This window comes from Enhydra lutris, unplaced genomic scaffold (assembly GCF_002288905.1).
Source record: "Enhydra lutris kenyoni isolate GAN:26980312 unplaced genomic scaffold, ASM228890v2 scaffoldscaffold7, whole genome shotgun sequence".
Lineage (NCBI taxonomy): Eukaryota > Metazoa > Chordata > Mammalia > Carnivora > Mustelidae > Enhydra > Enhydra lutris.
Genome location: NW_019154091.1, coordinates 22318576 through 22330973, shown reverse-complemented (window position 1 = coordinate 22330973; position 12398 = coordinate 22318576). Strand labels below are relative to the sequence as shown.

At 37.1% G+C, this 12398-nt stretch overlaps 1 protein-coding gene and 1 pseudogene across 1 annotated transcript in view; one reads left to right on the top strand and one right to left on the bottom strand.

Annotated features, from left to right (window-relative positions):
• LOC111142254 (pro-apoptotic WT1 regulator) overlaps positions 1–12398 on the bottom strand; it is a 112061-nt gene that overhangs the window by 29865 nt on the left and 69798 nt on the right. The window contains exon 2 of the mRNA XM_022495299.1: positions 11393–11524. Coding sequence (XP_022351007.1) covers positions 11393–11524 — 132 coding nt within the window. The remainder of the gene's footprint in view (positions 1–11392; positions 11525–12398) is intronic.
• LOC111142302 lies at positions 4852–9328 on the top strand (annotated as a pseudogene).

The window sequence follows — 12398 nt, the reverse complement described above, 5'->3', positions numbered from 1 at the left end:
CCACATGGTTTAGAGTAAGATTTAGATCCAAGTTCCAACCAGAAAGGCTTCAGTAGCTATGAAGCAATGGTAAGTTATTTAACTTCTATCAGTCTCAGTTTCCTCATCTCTAAAATAGGAGTAACAATGTCTATGTTATTGGATTATTGTGGGGATTAAAGGACATAAGTGAGTAAAAAAATTGCATAACTCCTTTACAATAGGCTTACAATTTAAATTTTGAAGTGAAGATTTTTTTTTAAGATTTTATTTATTTATTTGACAGACAGAAATGACAAACAGGCAGAGAGGCAGGCAGAGAGAGGGGGGAAGCAGGCTCCCTGCTGAGCAGAGAGCCTGATGCGGGGCTCGATCCCAGGATGCTGGGATCATGACCTGAGCTGAAGGCAGAGGCTTTAACCCACCTAGCCACCCAGGAGCCCCAAGATTTTTTTTTTTTTTTAAAACTGGGATACAGAATAATCTCTACCAATTTTTTATGTGGAATTTTAGTAAATCTGTTTCAATTGTTCCAAGTCAGTACATACCCATTACGACAGTCTAACCTACTTACTTAAATAAAAGTTTATCTCATTTTTTCATGTCTGATATATATCTTATTTTCTGGAAGATGGGGATTCCCACCTTTGATAATGTTTTTGTCCCAACCCCCAGCTCAAATAGTATGGAATAAATAATATGGGCAATGTATGAAAATAACCTCTCTAGTCACCTGCCACTACAGAAAAGCACCACTTTGGAATTAAGCAGTTGCAGAAAGTAACCAGGTTACAGATAGGATGCTAGAAGTGTCCGTATGATTGGGCTTGACCTTTGAGGAAGTTATGCTTTGACAGCTGGTTTAAAGACATTTTAACTCTCCCCACCCTGGCATCAGCTGTTCTTACAGAAGGGAGTAACAAAGCCTACCAAGTAAACTTGAAAGAATTTATCAGCCTGTATTAAAGTGGCAGTACCTAAAATTAAGGCAGGTGAATCTTTGTACTTTATACATCAAACATGTAAACAAATCGTTTGTTTACAAAAATATCTTATAATCAACAAAAAATAAACTTTGTAAAACCTAGCTTTTCAGTTATTTTTAAAACCACAATAACTAGATTAAAATGTCTAATCACTTGCTGAAAAAGCATTTGACAAAGCACAGCATCCTTTCCTGATCAAAACTCTTCAAAGTGTAGGGATAGAGGGCACATACCTCAATATCATCAAAGCCATCTATGAAAAACCCACCGCAAATATCATTCTTAATGGAGAAAAACTGAGAGCTTTCCCGCTAAGGTCAGGAACACGGCAGGAATGTCCATTATCACCACTGCTATTCAACATAGTACTATAAGTCCTAGCCTCAGCAATCAGACAACAAAAAGAAATAAAAGGCATCCAAATCAGAAAGAAGTCGTCAAACTATCACTCTTTGCAGATGATATGATACTTTATGTGGAAAACCCAAAAGACTCCACTCCAAATCTGCTAGAACTTGTACAGGAATTCAGTAAAGTGTCAGGATATAAAATCAATGCACAGAAATCAGTTCCATTTCTTTACACCAACAAGACAGAAGAAAGAGAAAGTAAGGAGTCAATCCCATTTACAATTGCACCCAAAACCATAAGATACCTAGAAATAAACCGAACCAAAGAGGCAAAGAATCTATACTCAGAAAACTATAAAGCACTCATGAAAGAAATTGAGGAAGACACAAAGAAATGGAAAAATGTTCCATGTTCATGGATTGGAAGAACAAATATTGTGAAAATGTCTATGTGTAGAGCAATCTACACATTTAATGCAATCCCTATCAAAGTCCCATCCAATTTTTTCAAAGAAATGGAACAAATAATCCTAAAATTTATGTGGAACCAGAAAAGACCTCGAATAGCCTGAGGAATATTGAAAAAGAAAGCCAAAGTTGGTGGTATCACAAATCCAGACTTCAAGATCTATTACAAAGCTGTCATCATCAAGATAGTATGGTACTGGCACAAAAACAGACACATAGATGAATGGAACAGAAGAGACAGCCCAGAAATAGACCCTCAACTCTATGGTCAACTAACCTTCGATAAAGCAGGGAAGAATGTCCAATGGGAAAAAGTCTCTTCAACAAATGGTGTTGGGAAAATTGGACAGCCACATGCAGAAAAATGAAACTGGACCATTTCCTTACACCACACACAAAAACAGACTCAAAATGGATGAAGGACCTCAATGTGAGAAAGGAATCCATCAATATCCTTGAGGAGAACACAGGCAGCAACCTCTTTGACTTCAGCCACAGCAACTTCTTCCTAGGAACATCACCAAAGGCAAGGGAAGCAAGGGCAAAAATGAACTACTGGGACTTCATCAAGATCAAAAGCTTTTGCACAGCAAAGGAAACAGTTAACAAAACCAAAAGACAACTGAAAGAATGGAAGAAGATATTTGCAAATGACATTATCAGATAAAGGGCTGGTATCCAAAATCTATAAAGAGTTTATCAAACTCAACACCCAAAGAACAAATAATCCAATTAAGAAATGGGCAGAGAACATGAACAGACATTTCTGCAAAGAAGACATCCAGATGGCAACAGACACATGAAAAAGTGCTCCACATCACTTAACATCAGGGAAATACAAATCAAAACCACAATGAGATACTACTACCTCACACCAGTCAGAATGGCTGAAATTAACAAGTCAGGAAATGACAGATGCTGGCGAGGATGCAGAGAAAGGGGAACCCTCCTACACTGCTGGTGGGAATGCAAGCTGGTGCAGCCACTCTGGAAAACAGCATGGAGGTTCCTCAAAAAGTTGAAAATAGAGCTACCCTATAACCCAGCAATTGCACTACTGGGTATTTACCCTAAAGATACAAATACAGTGATCCGAAGGGGCATGTGCGCCCGAATGTTTATAGCAACAATGTCCACAATAGCCAAACTATGGAAAAAACCTAGATGTCCATCGACAGATGAATGGATAAAGAAGATGTGGTGTATATATATGCAATGGAATACTATGCAGCCATCAAAAGAAATGAAATCTTGCCATTTGCGAGGACGTGGATGGAACTAGAGGGTATCATGCTTAGCGAAATAAGTCAACAGGAGAAAGACAACTATCATATGATCTCCCTGATAAGAAAAGGGGAGATGCAACGTGGGGGGTTTGGGGGTAGGAAAAGAATAAATGAAACAAGATGGGATTGGGAGACAAACCATAAGAGACTCTTAAATCTCACAAAACAAACTGAGGGTTGCCGAGGAGAGGGGGTAGGGAGAGAGTGGTAGGGTTACTGACACTGGGGAGGGTATGCGCTATGGTAAGTGCTGTGAAGTGTGTAAACCTGGCGATTCACAGACCTATACCCCTGGGGCTAGTTAATACATTATATATTAATAAAAAAATAAAAAAATTAATTTAAAAAATGTCTAATCACTGATTATTTAGAAAAAGCAGAAATTCTAGGCTTATGTGTATCCAAAATACATTTTATTGAATGCAGATGATGATTTCATATGAAACTTTAACCTCTAAATTTTCACAAACAGTACTCAACTAACATTTTATAAAGGTTGTCATTTATAAGTTTCCCTAATCTTATTCTACATGAACTAAACAAAGACATAACATTAAATGATGTCCGTCTCAATATGCATTAGAAAAAATGTTAATTCCATAGATTCCAAAACAACACTGTGTCTCAGTTTGGTTATAACTGAAATATTTTAAAACATGACATCAGCTTGATTGCCCAGACTACCTTTTCCTGAAAGGAGTAACCAGAATTGCCGAATGAGAACAGCCTTTATTGGATTTACTGATTTGTGGGTTACCAATAACACTGATTGAAATGATATGAACATTGCAATAAATAATATTTATGAAGCTTAACAAAGGAATTTTCCTGAATATGGTAAATTTTGATTAATACAGAGTTAGAGCAGAATTTCTAAAAATACAGAAATATGAAATGAAGGATGTTTTCAGCAACACTAAACTATAGTGGCATTATACTAATTTTATACTTTGACCCAATTATAAATGACTTAAAGTCAATATCAGAGAAGTTTCTAGTTGAATGTACTAATAGGAAGTTATATAAGATCAGTTTTCCATATTTCTTGCAGCTTTTTTTTTTAAACAATTAGTCACTTAGAACATATCTCAATCAAGTTTCACACAGTATTTTCTATACAGCTAGTATAGAAATCGGTAAAATAAGAATTCTGATCAAATCATTCCATGTTTATATCCAAGATGTGTAAACAATTAGAATTTAAGCTTATTTCTATATAACCACTGTTTCAATAGTGAAGATTTTGAAGCAGAGAGAAGACACTTAAGCTTATTCTTTATTGGTAGATTTAAATGGGGTATTTTATTAGATTATATATTTTGTAGCTAAATGTTATTTTACAGTAATTCTAGTAATCAAATTACATTCCTTAACAATGGAATGTTCCCCAAACTGGACAGACTATATTAGTATGAGAACTAGTACCAGAAGAAATTGGGAGGAGTGGTAGTAGTCTGCTTCTCATGTGCATTCAATATGGTCAATTACAGATGGAGTTTAAAGAGATTTCTAACCTCTATCCAAAGAGAAAAAACTGAGCATTTCTTGAATGAGAAATATTAGACAGAAAAAGCAAAATCAACCTCTCTACTGCAGCAAGAGTCTCCTACAATTTTAAGAAGGAAAATGCTTGATGTTTTTACACATTAATACACAAATATAAACTTCGCCTCAGATTTTTTAACAAGAAATCTCTGTATTCCTGTGGCAATAAAGACTTACAAACAAAGGATGACAACTTAGTAATTATGATACCTGTTAAAGTTGGCAACTGCATTCGAAATGGGGGCGGGAGGTAAAAGAAATACCAGTATCACTGAAACCACTTACAAGAACTACAACTGCTAAGAGTGACATTGGTCTTAAAAGTTTCAAAGACTATGTAATTAGACCTTCCAAATAACCCCAAAGCCTGTTATACAACTGATTTAAATATGCTTTGCCTGAAATAATCTCCCTTGCAATGGGATGGTTTATATTACTAAAGGGAGGGGTAAAGACCTATACAGCACTTAGAAAATGTTGGCAAGACACAAACTGTTTTGTGTAAGTTTAAATAAAACATACTGCTTTAGTCAAGCTTAGAATGGTCAATGAGGAAATACCATGAATTGTCTTTCAGGTGCAGTGGCAGAGCAGAACTAAAGTATAAACAAATATAAAAGCATATGTGAAATAAGATCAGAGAAAATCCAGGCCAGCTAAATATAGCAAAATAATACTGAAGTTATTCAAATAAACTAATTACTGACAAAGCCATAGCCCTCAATAAAATTACGGCATTACATGCTAACTGGCTCTCAGGACTAACTTACAGGACTTATACTGGTAGACATAATGCAGCAAGATATACTGTTGAAGATGAATGCAGAACAAAATATCTGCAATGTATAACTGATAAAAATAGCTAAGAAAATGAAAAACAAAACAAGAACTCTATCAAATTAACAAAGATTTTAAAAGGAAAAACTCATCATTCCCCTTCCTTTCTGAACGATTCAGTCCTAAAACCATTAGGTGGTGCAGAGCTAGATGGAGAGGAAACATAGTGGCCCAAACCAGGGTATCAGAGTACTGGAGCCCTATATGAAGAAGAGCTGGCTGGCACAGAGAATCAGAGTCTAAGCAATCTGAAGCGAGTATCCATACAGCAGGGGGACTTTGCTTAGACTGAGAAATCAGACCCAGAGCAGAAATGAGGGTGTCTACAGAGCAGGAAGGGGAAGGCAGACTATCAGTCCTGGGACAATGTCAGAAGCAAGTCCCATATAGGGAACATCAAGAGGCCCAAGCAGGGTGTGAGGGTCATTCATTCAGGAGAACAGAGAACAGGTGGCAGAGAACAGAGTTTTAGAGCCCCAGAAGAGTACAAAAGCAGCATGGCATAGAAGTTCGCAGCCCTTGCAGAGAGCCTCTCTACAGAGAGATGAGCAGGGATGATATGCCAGAGTCAAAACATGATGAAGAGAGTGTTCCACACTGAATGGTATTCTGGTCTGAAGGTGTCAAAACCCAATCAGGTTGATGATGGGTCTCCCTGCAGAAGCAAATCAGCATGAGGTCTCAGAATCTAAACATGAACAAAGACCCTAGGAAAGGCAGCCTATCATAAGGTGACAGAAGCTAAGCAGTATAAGGAGGGAATCCCAGGGCGGGGTGGGGAGGGGTTGTGATCCAGTGTGGGGAGTCACAATTCAAGCAGGGTATGGAGGGCATCCTACAGCCTTGCATAGGATGCCCAAGCCTGAAGAGGGTCAGCAAGTGTTCATGCACAAAGAAAGCCACCATGTAATGTCAGGACCCAGTTGTAGTGAGGAGGGTATAAATATGGGGAAGGGGTAGCAATGGGAGATGAGTTACATAAAAGGGGATTGAACAAATAAGAAAACATTAAGGATAACGGGAAACAAGTTTCTCAACGTCACAAAAGGGAGTTATAACTACTAAAATAAAACTGTATAGTATTAGATTAGATTGGAAGTTATCAGTATAAATTAGTTTCAGTATCTACATAGATGTAGGCAGGTGGGCAGACAGAAGACAGATATGTATATATACAGATAAACATATATTCTGTAGGTCTATACACAGAGACGGACCAGGAATGGTGACATTTCAGTATCATAAACAATCCTACAGCCCAGATCGTGGCTTCAAAGTACTTTCTAGTGAAAGGAATCGGAGCTCCTTAGCTTCTCAAAGAAATGGCTGCTTCCAATGTCCGTGTAGGAAAGTTAAAAATGAGCCTGTTAACATTATATTATGCCAAGAAGTATTCCAAGAATGATGGAGATGTGGCAAAGGATACAAAAGCTCGAAAGAGTTTCCACTGGCAAAATCTGGGATAATTTGAACATCAAAATAAATAATAATGGTGTGGTAGGCAGAATAATGACCCTCAAAAATGTCTATGTCCTAATTCCTGTAACCTTCAAACATATTAGATTATCCGACAAAGGGAAATAAAGGTTGCTAATCAACAACCCTAAATAGGGAAATTATCCTAGATTGTCTGACTGGCTCAATGTAATCACAAGATTCATTAAAAGTGGAAGACAGAGGCAGAAGAAGGTCAGAGGGAGATATGATTAAGAAGAAAGGTCAGAAGGACAAGCTGCAGAAGTACTCAACCAACCTTTGCAGGCTTTGATGGAAAAAGGAGGGCCATAATCCAAAGAATGTGGGTAGTCACTGAGAAAGAGCTAAACAAGGTAAGAAAATGGATTCTCCCCTACAGCCTCCAAAAAGGAATGTAGTGCTATTTTTGCCTTTGAAGCCTTTGATTTTAGTCCTTGATTTTGGCCAATTAGAACTGTGTTGGACTACCAAATTACAAAATTGTAAGATGATAAGTTTGTGCTGTTTTTAAGACAACAAATTTGTAGTAATTTGTTATAGGAGCAACAGTAAAACTATTAGATTGTAACAGGGTACACTACCCATCAGATAAAATAGGTAAAAGTGAGTCAATACAGATATACAGATATAAAGGCAGGAAGACGATAAAGTTTGATGGAGATTAAGATATCTACATGGTTCAAAGCCTTACCAACAAAATACTTTTTTCTATTAAAGGACTCATTTGATCATCAGTTCCACAAAATACTTATTAAGAAAAGGAAAGTAAAGCCTAAAAAAAAAAAAAAAAAACCCTACCTTAATCACATGACCAGAGTGATCAGCAGCCATGAGGGGACAAATTACAATTATGTATAAACTGATAGGATACATAATGAGAAGAATATAGCATCAATTCTGTGATATTCCTGACACAGATCTATAACCTGAATCTAGAAGTAAATATCAGGTAACCCAAACTGAAGGTACATCATAAAGTAACCGCCCTGTAGCCCTATAATATTTTATTATTTTTAAAGATTTTATTCATTCATTTGAGAGAAAGAGAGAAAGTACAAGCAGGGGGAGAGGCAGGGAGAGAGGAAGAAGCAGACTCCCCGCTGAGCAGGGAACCTGATGAGGCAATCGGGATCTCAGGACCTTGGGATTATGACCTGAGCTGAAGACAGATGCTTAACCATCTGGGCCACCCAGACGCCCACCCTATAATCTTTTAAAGTGGGAAGATTAAGAAATTTATTTTTTTAAAGATAGATAGATAGATTGATTGATTTGACAGAGGGAGAGAAAGAGCACAAGCAGGGAGAGTGGCAGGCAAAGGGAGAAGCAGGCTCCCCACCAAGCAGGGAGCCCAATGTGGAGCTCCATCCAGGGTCCTGGGATCATGACCTGAGCCAAAGGCAGACATTTAACCAACTGAGCCACCTAGGCCCCCCATGATAAGACATATAAAGAGAGACTGCTTTAGATTAAAGGAAACTAAGGGGATAACAGCAACTAAATGCAACACCTGATTTTGAATGAGATCCTTCTGCTATACTTTGGAATATCACTGAGATAACTGGTGAAACTTGAATAAGGTCTAAGTATTAGATGGTAAGAATATGTTATTTTTAATTTTCTATTTTTAAGAGCCATGTTGTTTTTATGTAGGCGACTCTGTTTGTAGAAAATACTCAGTAAAGGAAAGAAAGGCTCTTTCCTTTCTCTGTGGCAGCCATCAGCTCAAAGGTAAGCCAAGATGGGCAAAATCGTTCCTACCAATTCAGGAGTCCATTCAGGAACTATGGAGGAAGAAGTAGTCCACTACAATGCACTTTATTCTCAGGGTACACTGCTGGCAGTACCACCAGCTCTCTGCACTCCATGGGGGCCCCTGGTCAACCTGGCCCAAATAAAGTACACAGACTAGGGTACAATGCCAAGCAAAGTTAACATCATATTTAGGATTCGTGCACAATGTGGTAGCCACAAATGCTTAGTCCCTACAGGTGCGACCTACGACAACCTTGTCCACCATGGTGTTAACCAGCTAAAGTTTGCCTGAAGCCTTCAGTCTGTTGCAGAGGAGTGAGCTGGACACCACTGTGGGCATCTGAAAGTCCTAGAAATTCTTACTTGGTTGGCAAAGATTCCATATATAAATTGAGGTTATCCTCATTGATCCATTCTATAAAGCTAGCAAAAGAAATCCTGACACCCAGTGGATCACCACACCAGTCCACAAGCACAGGAAGACACAAAGGCTGACATCTGCAGGCCACAGAAATGTGGCCTTGGAAAGGGTCACAAGTTTCACCACACTAATGGTGGTTCTCGCTGTGCAGCATGGGGTAGCTCCACCATTACTGCTAATATAAGTAATGTTTGTAAAATCAAAAGTGTTCTTCGTCAAAATTAGTAGTCTGCAGAATGTTCCACGAATGCGCTGTCAAATTATGAAAGTTAAAGTGCAACAATGTTTGAAGACTAAAAGTGAGGGTGAGGGTATATCTTGTTTCTTATAAGAGAAACACTTTTATCTTTGTTCTACCTTATTAGGGTATTTATATGTCAGTGTTTAAAATGCTATTTGGTATAACAGGTATAATACAAATTCTGTAAAAGTGGAATGCAGAAGTTAGCCACGTAGATTTGCTGATGCATGTAATGAAATCTACAGCTTTACTGTAGGCTGATGTTCACTGTACATCATCCGAGACGATGTAATGCTCTGCTGGTTTATTCTCAAATGGCTGTTTTTAAGGGTTTGGTAGGAACATTTTTTTTTTTTTTTTAAGATTTTATTTATTTGTTTGTTTGAGAGAGAGAGCATGGGGGGGGGTGGTCAGAGGGAGAAGCAGATTCCCCACAGAGGTGCCTGGTGCTATTTGAGTATACCAAAGTGGCATGACCAAGAATTAAAATTTTAATTCTTAATAAATTTTTTTAAAAGATTTTATTTATTTGACAGACAGAGATCACAAGTAGGCAGAGAGGCAGGCGGAGGGGTGGGGAAGGAAGCAGGCTCCCTGCTGAGCAGAGAGCCCAATGACAGGCTCCATCTCCATCCCAGGACCTGAGCCGAAGGTAGAGGGCTTAATCCACTGAGCCACCCAGGTGCCCCCTTAATAAACTTATTCCTAATAAAAATACTGTATTGTCTCTATTTCAATAAATTAAGCCTCTATCTTCACCTGGAATATACCCAGATTTAACTTCAATTTTGTTAAACAAAGGAAACAAAGATATTTTAGACTCTGAATAGTCACACAGATACTGAGAGAAACATGGCTTATTAGCTTACACCATGTCATAACAGGGTAGGTACTTCTAGTAACAGCAACTTAGATACAAAGAACAGATAAACTTGCATCACTTCATCATTCTTCCCATCAGTGTATCTGCCTCAAAGAGCAGATGACAAAGAAGTTTTGCACCTGCATTTCCAAACTACTTCAAAATATTTGCCTCTTTCAAATGCCTTTTTATCATAACCTTACAAAGTAATAGAGTTGATATTTAATTTTTTTCATTAATAAAATGGGGAGATATTCGATCTGCTCAGAAACGCCTTTTAAAGTGATATATAATAAAATGCATTTAAAAAGTCAAAACTGGAGGCACCTGGCTGCCTCAGTCAGAAGAGTATGCAACTCTTGATCTCAGGGTCACATGTTTGAGCCCCATACTGGGTACGGAGGTTACTTAATTTTTTTTTAACATCAAAAATGAACTCTGAGAAGATGACAGAGTAGTTTATGATCTCAATCATCAAATTAATATAAGATTAGATTATATCACGATCATTCCCAAATTCCAATTTAAATTAAACAGTTCTGCAGAGTAGTTTGCTTTCTACTGAGGCATTCTAATACGATCAACTCCCAGTTTTCTTTGCCACAAAAACCCAAAATAACAGCTAATTTGAAATTGAGTTTAATTTTACTTGTATAATTATACAGAAGTGCAGATGTTTCTGGCAATTCACAATACTACACAGAGTTCATTCTTTAGTTGCTATATAATTCTAATGCAATATCAGCCTAGAGCATAACTGTCCACTCAAAAGCTTACTAATTCTAACTTTATCAAGAGCAAAGAGGAAATTATTTTTCCTAGCTATCACTGATCAGGAACCAAGAACCATATATACTTGTATTTGAACAGAAAGAAAGTCAATGGTTAAATCCATTGAAAATACTTAAATGGAGCAGATGTAACCAAGAGGAGAATGGAAAAATTATTAAAAGCTACTTAAAAATGATTGTTAAAATAGCAACTGACATCCTAGTATTTTTAGATATTCATTTGTAAAATAAAAAAATTTAAAAAATAGATTTTTAGGGGTGCCTGGCTGGCTTAGTTCGTTGAGCACGTCACTCTTGATCTTAGAGTTCACAATCAATCAACATATAGTAACTCATAAGAAAATGAATTTTTAAGGTAATTCTTTAAAATTAAATTTAAATAAATAAATACTCACTTGTAGCAGGTAGGAACTGCCTGGATCTAATAAGCTGACAGCTTCATTCTGCATCGTGTTCTGTTGTGTAATTGCATCCTCACGTTTCCGCTCTTTCTGGCCTGCTTCATCATCTTCATATTCATCTAAGCACTAGAAGAAAAAATAGTTTCCATTTTATTTCCACATAATACTAACAGATTGTATTAACAATATGTGAAGATACATTTGGATAGCATTAAAGAAGTATCTGTGCATTCAGAAACTAATTTATATGATAATGGTGTTCCTTTCAGTAATATGTACATTTAATTCCTGTAAATTAAATTATCTGCTTAAACCCCAAACTCCACATTCACACCCCTGACAACTTATCTTTCCTCTAGACTCTAAATAGCAGTGAGAAAGCTTGCTTAAAAGGTAAGGTTTACTCATTCTTTCACATTCATCCAACAAGTAAATGAAAGGTGTCTACCTTAAAAAAGGCACTTTTCAGAGGGTAACAAATGATATACCCAAGACATGGAATTTATAGTCTAGTGGGAAGTTAACATAGAAGATGTAAGATATACAGAGATATAGATATAGATGCAAATAACTCAATGATAAAGGCCATTTTCCAGCTTTAGTACTACCTAAAAGTATACACAGAGTATTTTCACCTGGGGAATAGTCTTCTATAAAAACTCTGTAGAAGAGTTTATAATTTAAAAGATGGGTAAAATTTAGAACTGCGGATATAGAAAAAAGAAAATTTCAGATGGTGGGAAGAGCATATGGAAAGGTTGTTGCTAAAAAGCTGAATCAACATCTGCATTATCAATTTCCATACCCTACATGAAAAAAAGTCATAAATAGAAACAAATTTCTATTCATTATAGCCATTGTGGAATGGGCTATCTGTTCCTTGCAAATGAACACATTCCTTTTTTTTTTTTTTTAAGATTTTTTTTATTTATTTGAGAGAGAGAGAGAACAAGAGAGCACAAAAGCAGGGGGAACAGCTGAGGGAGAGGGAAAAGCAGGC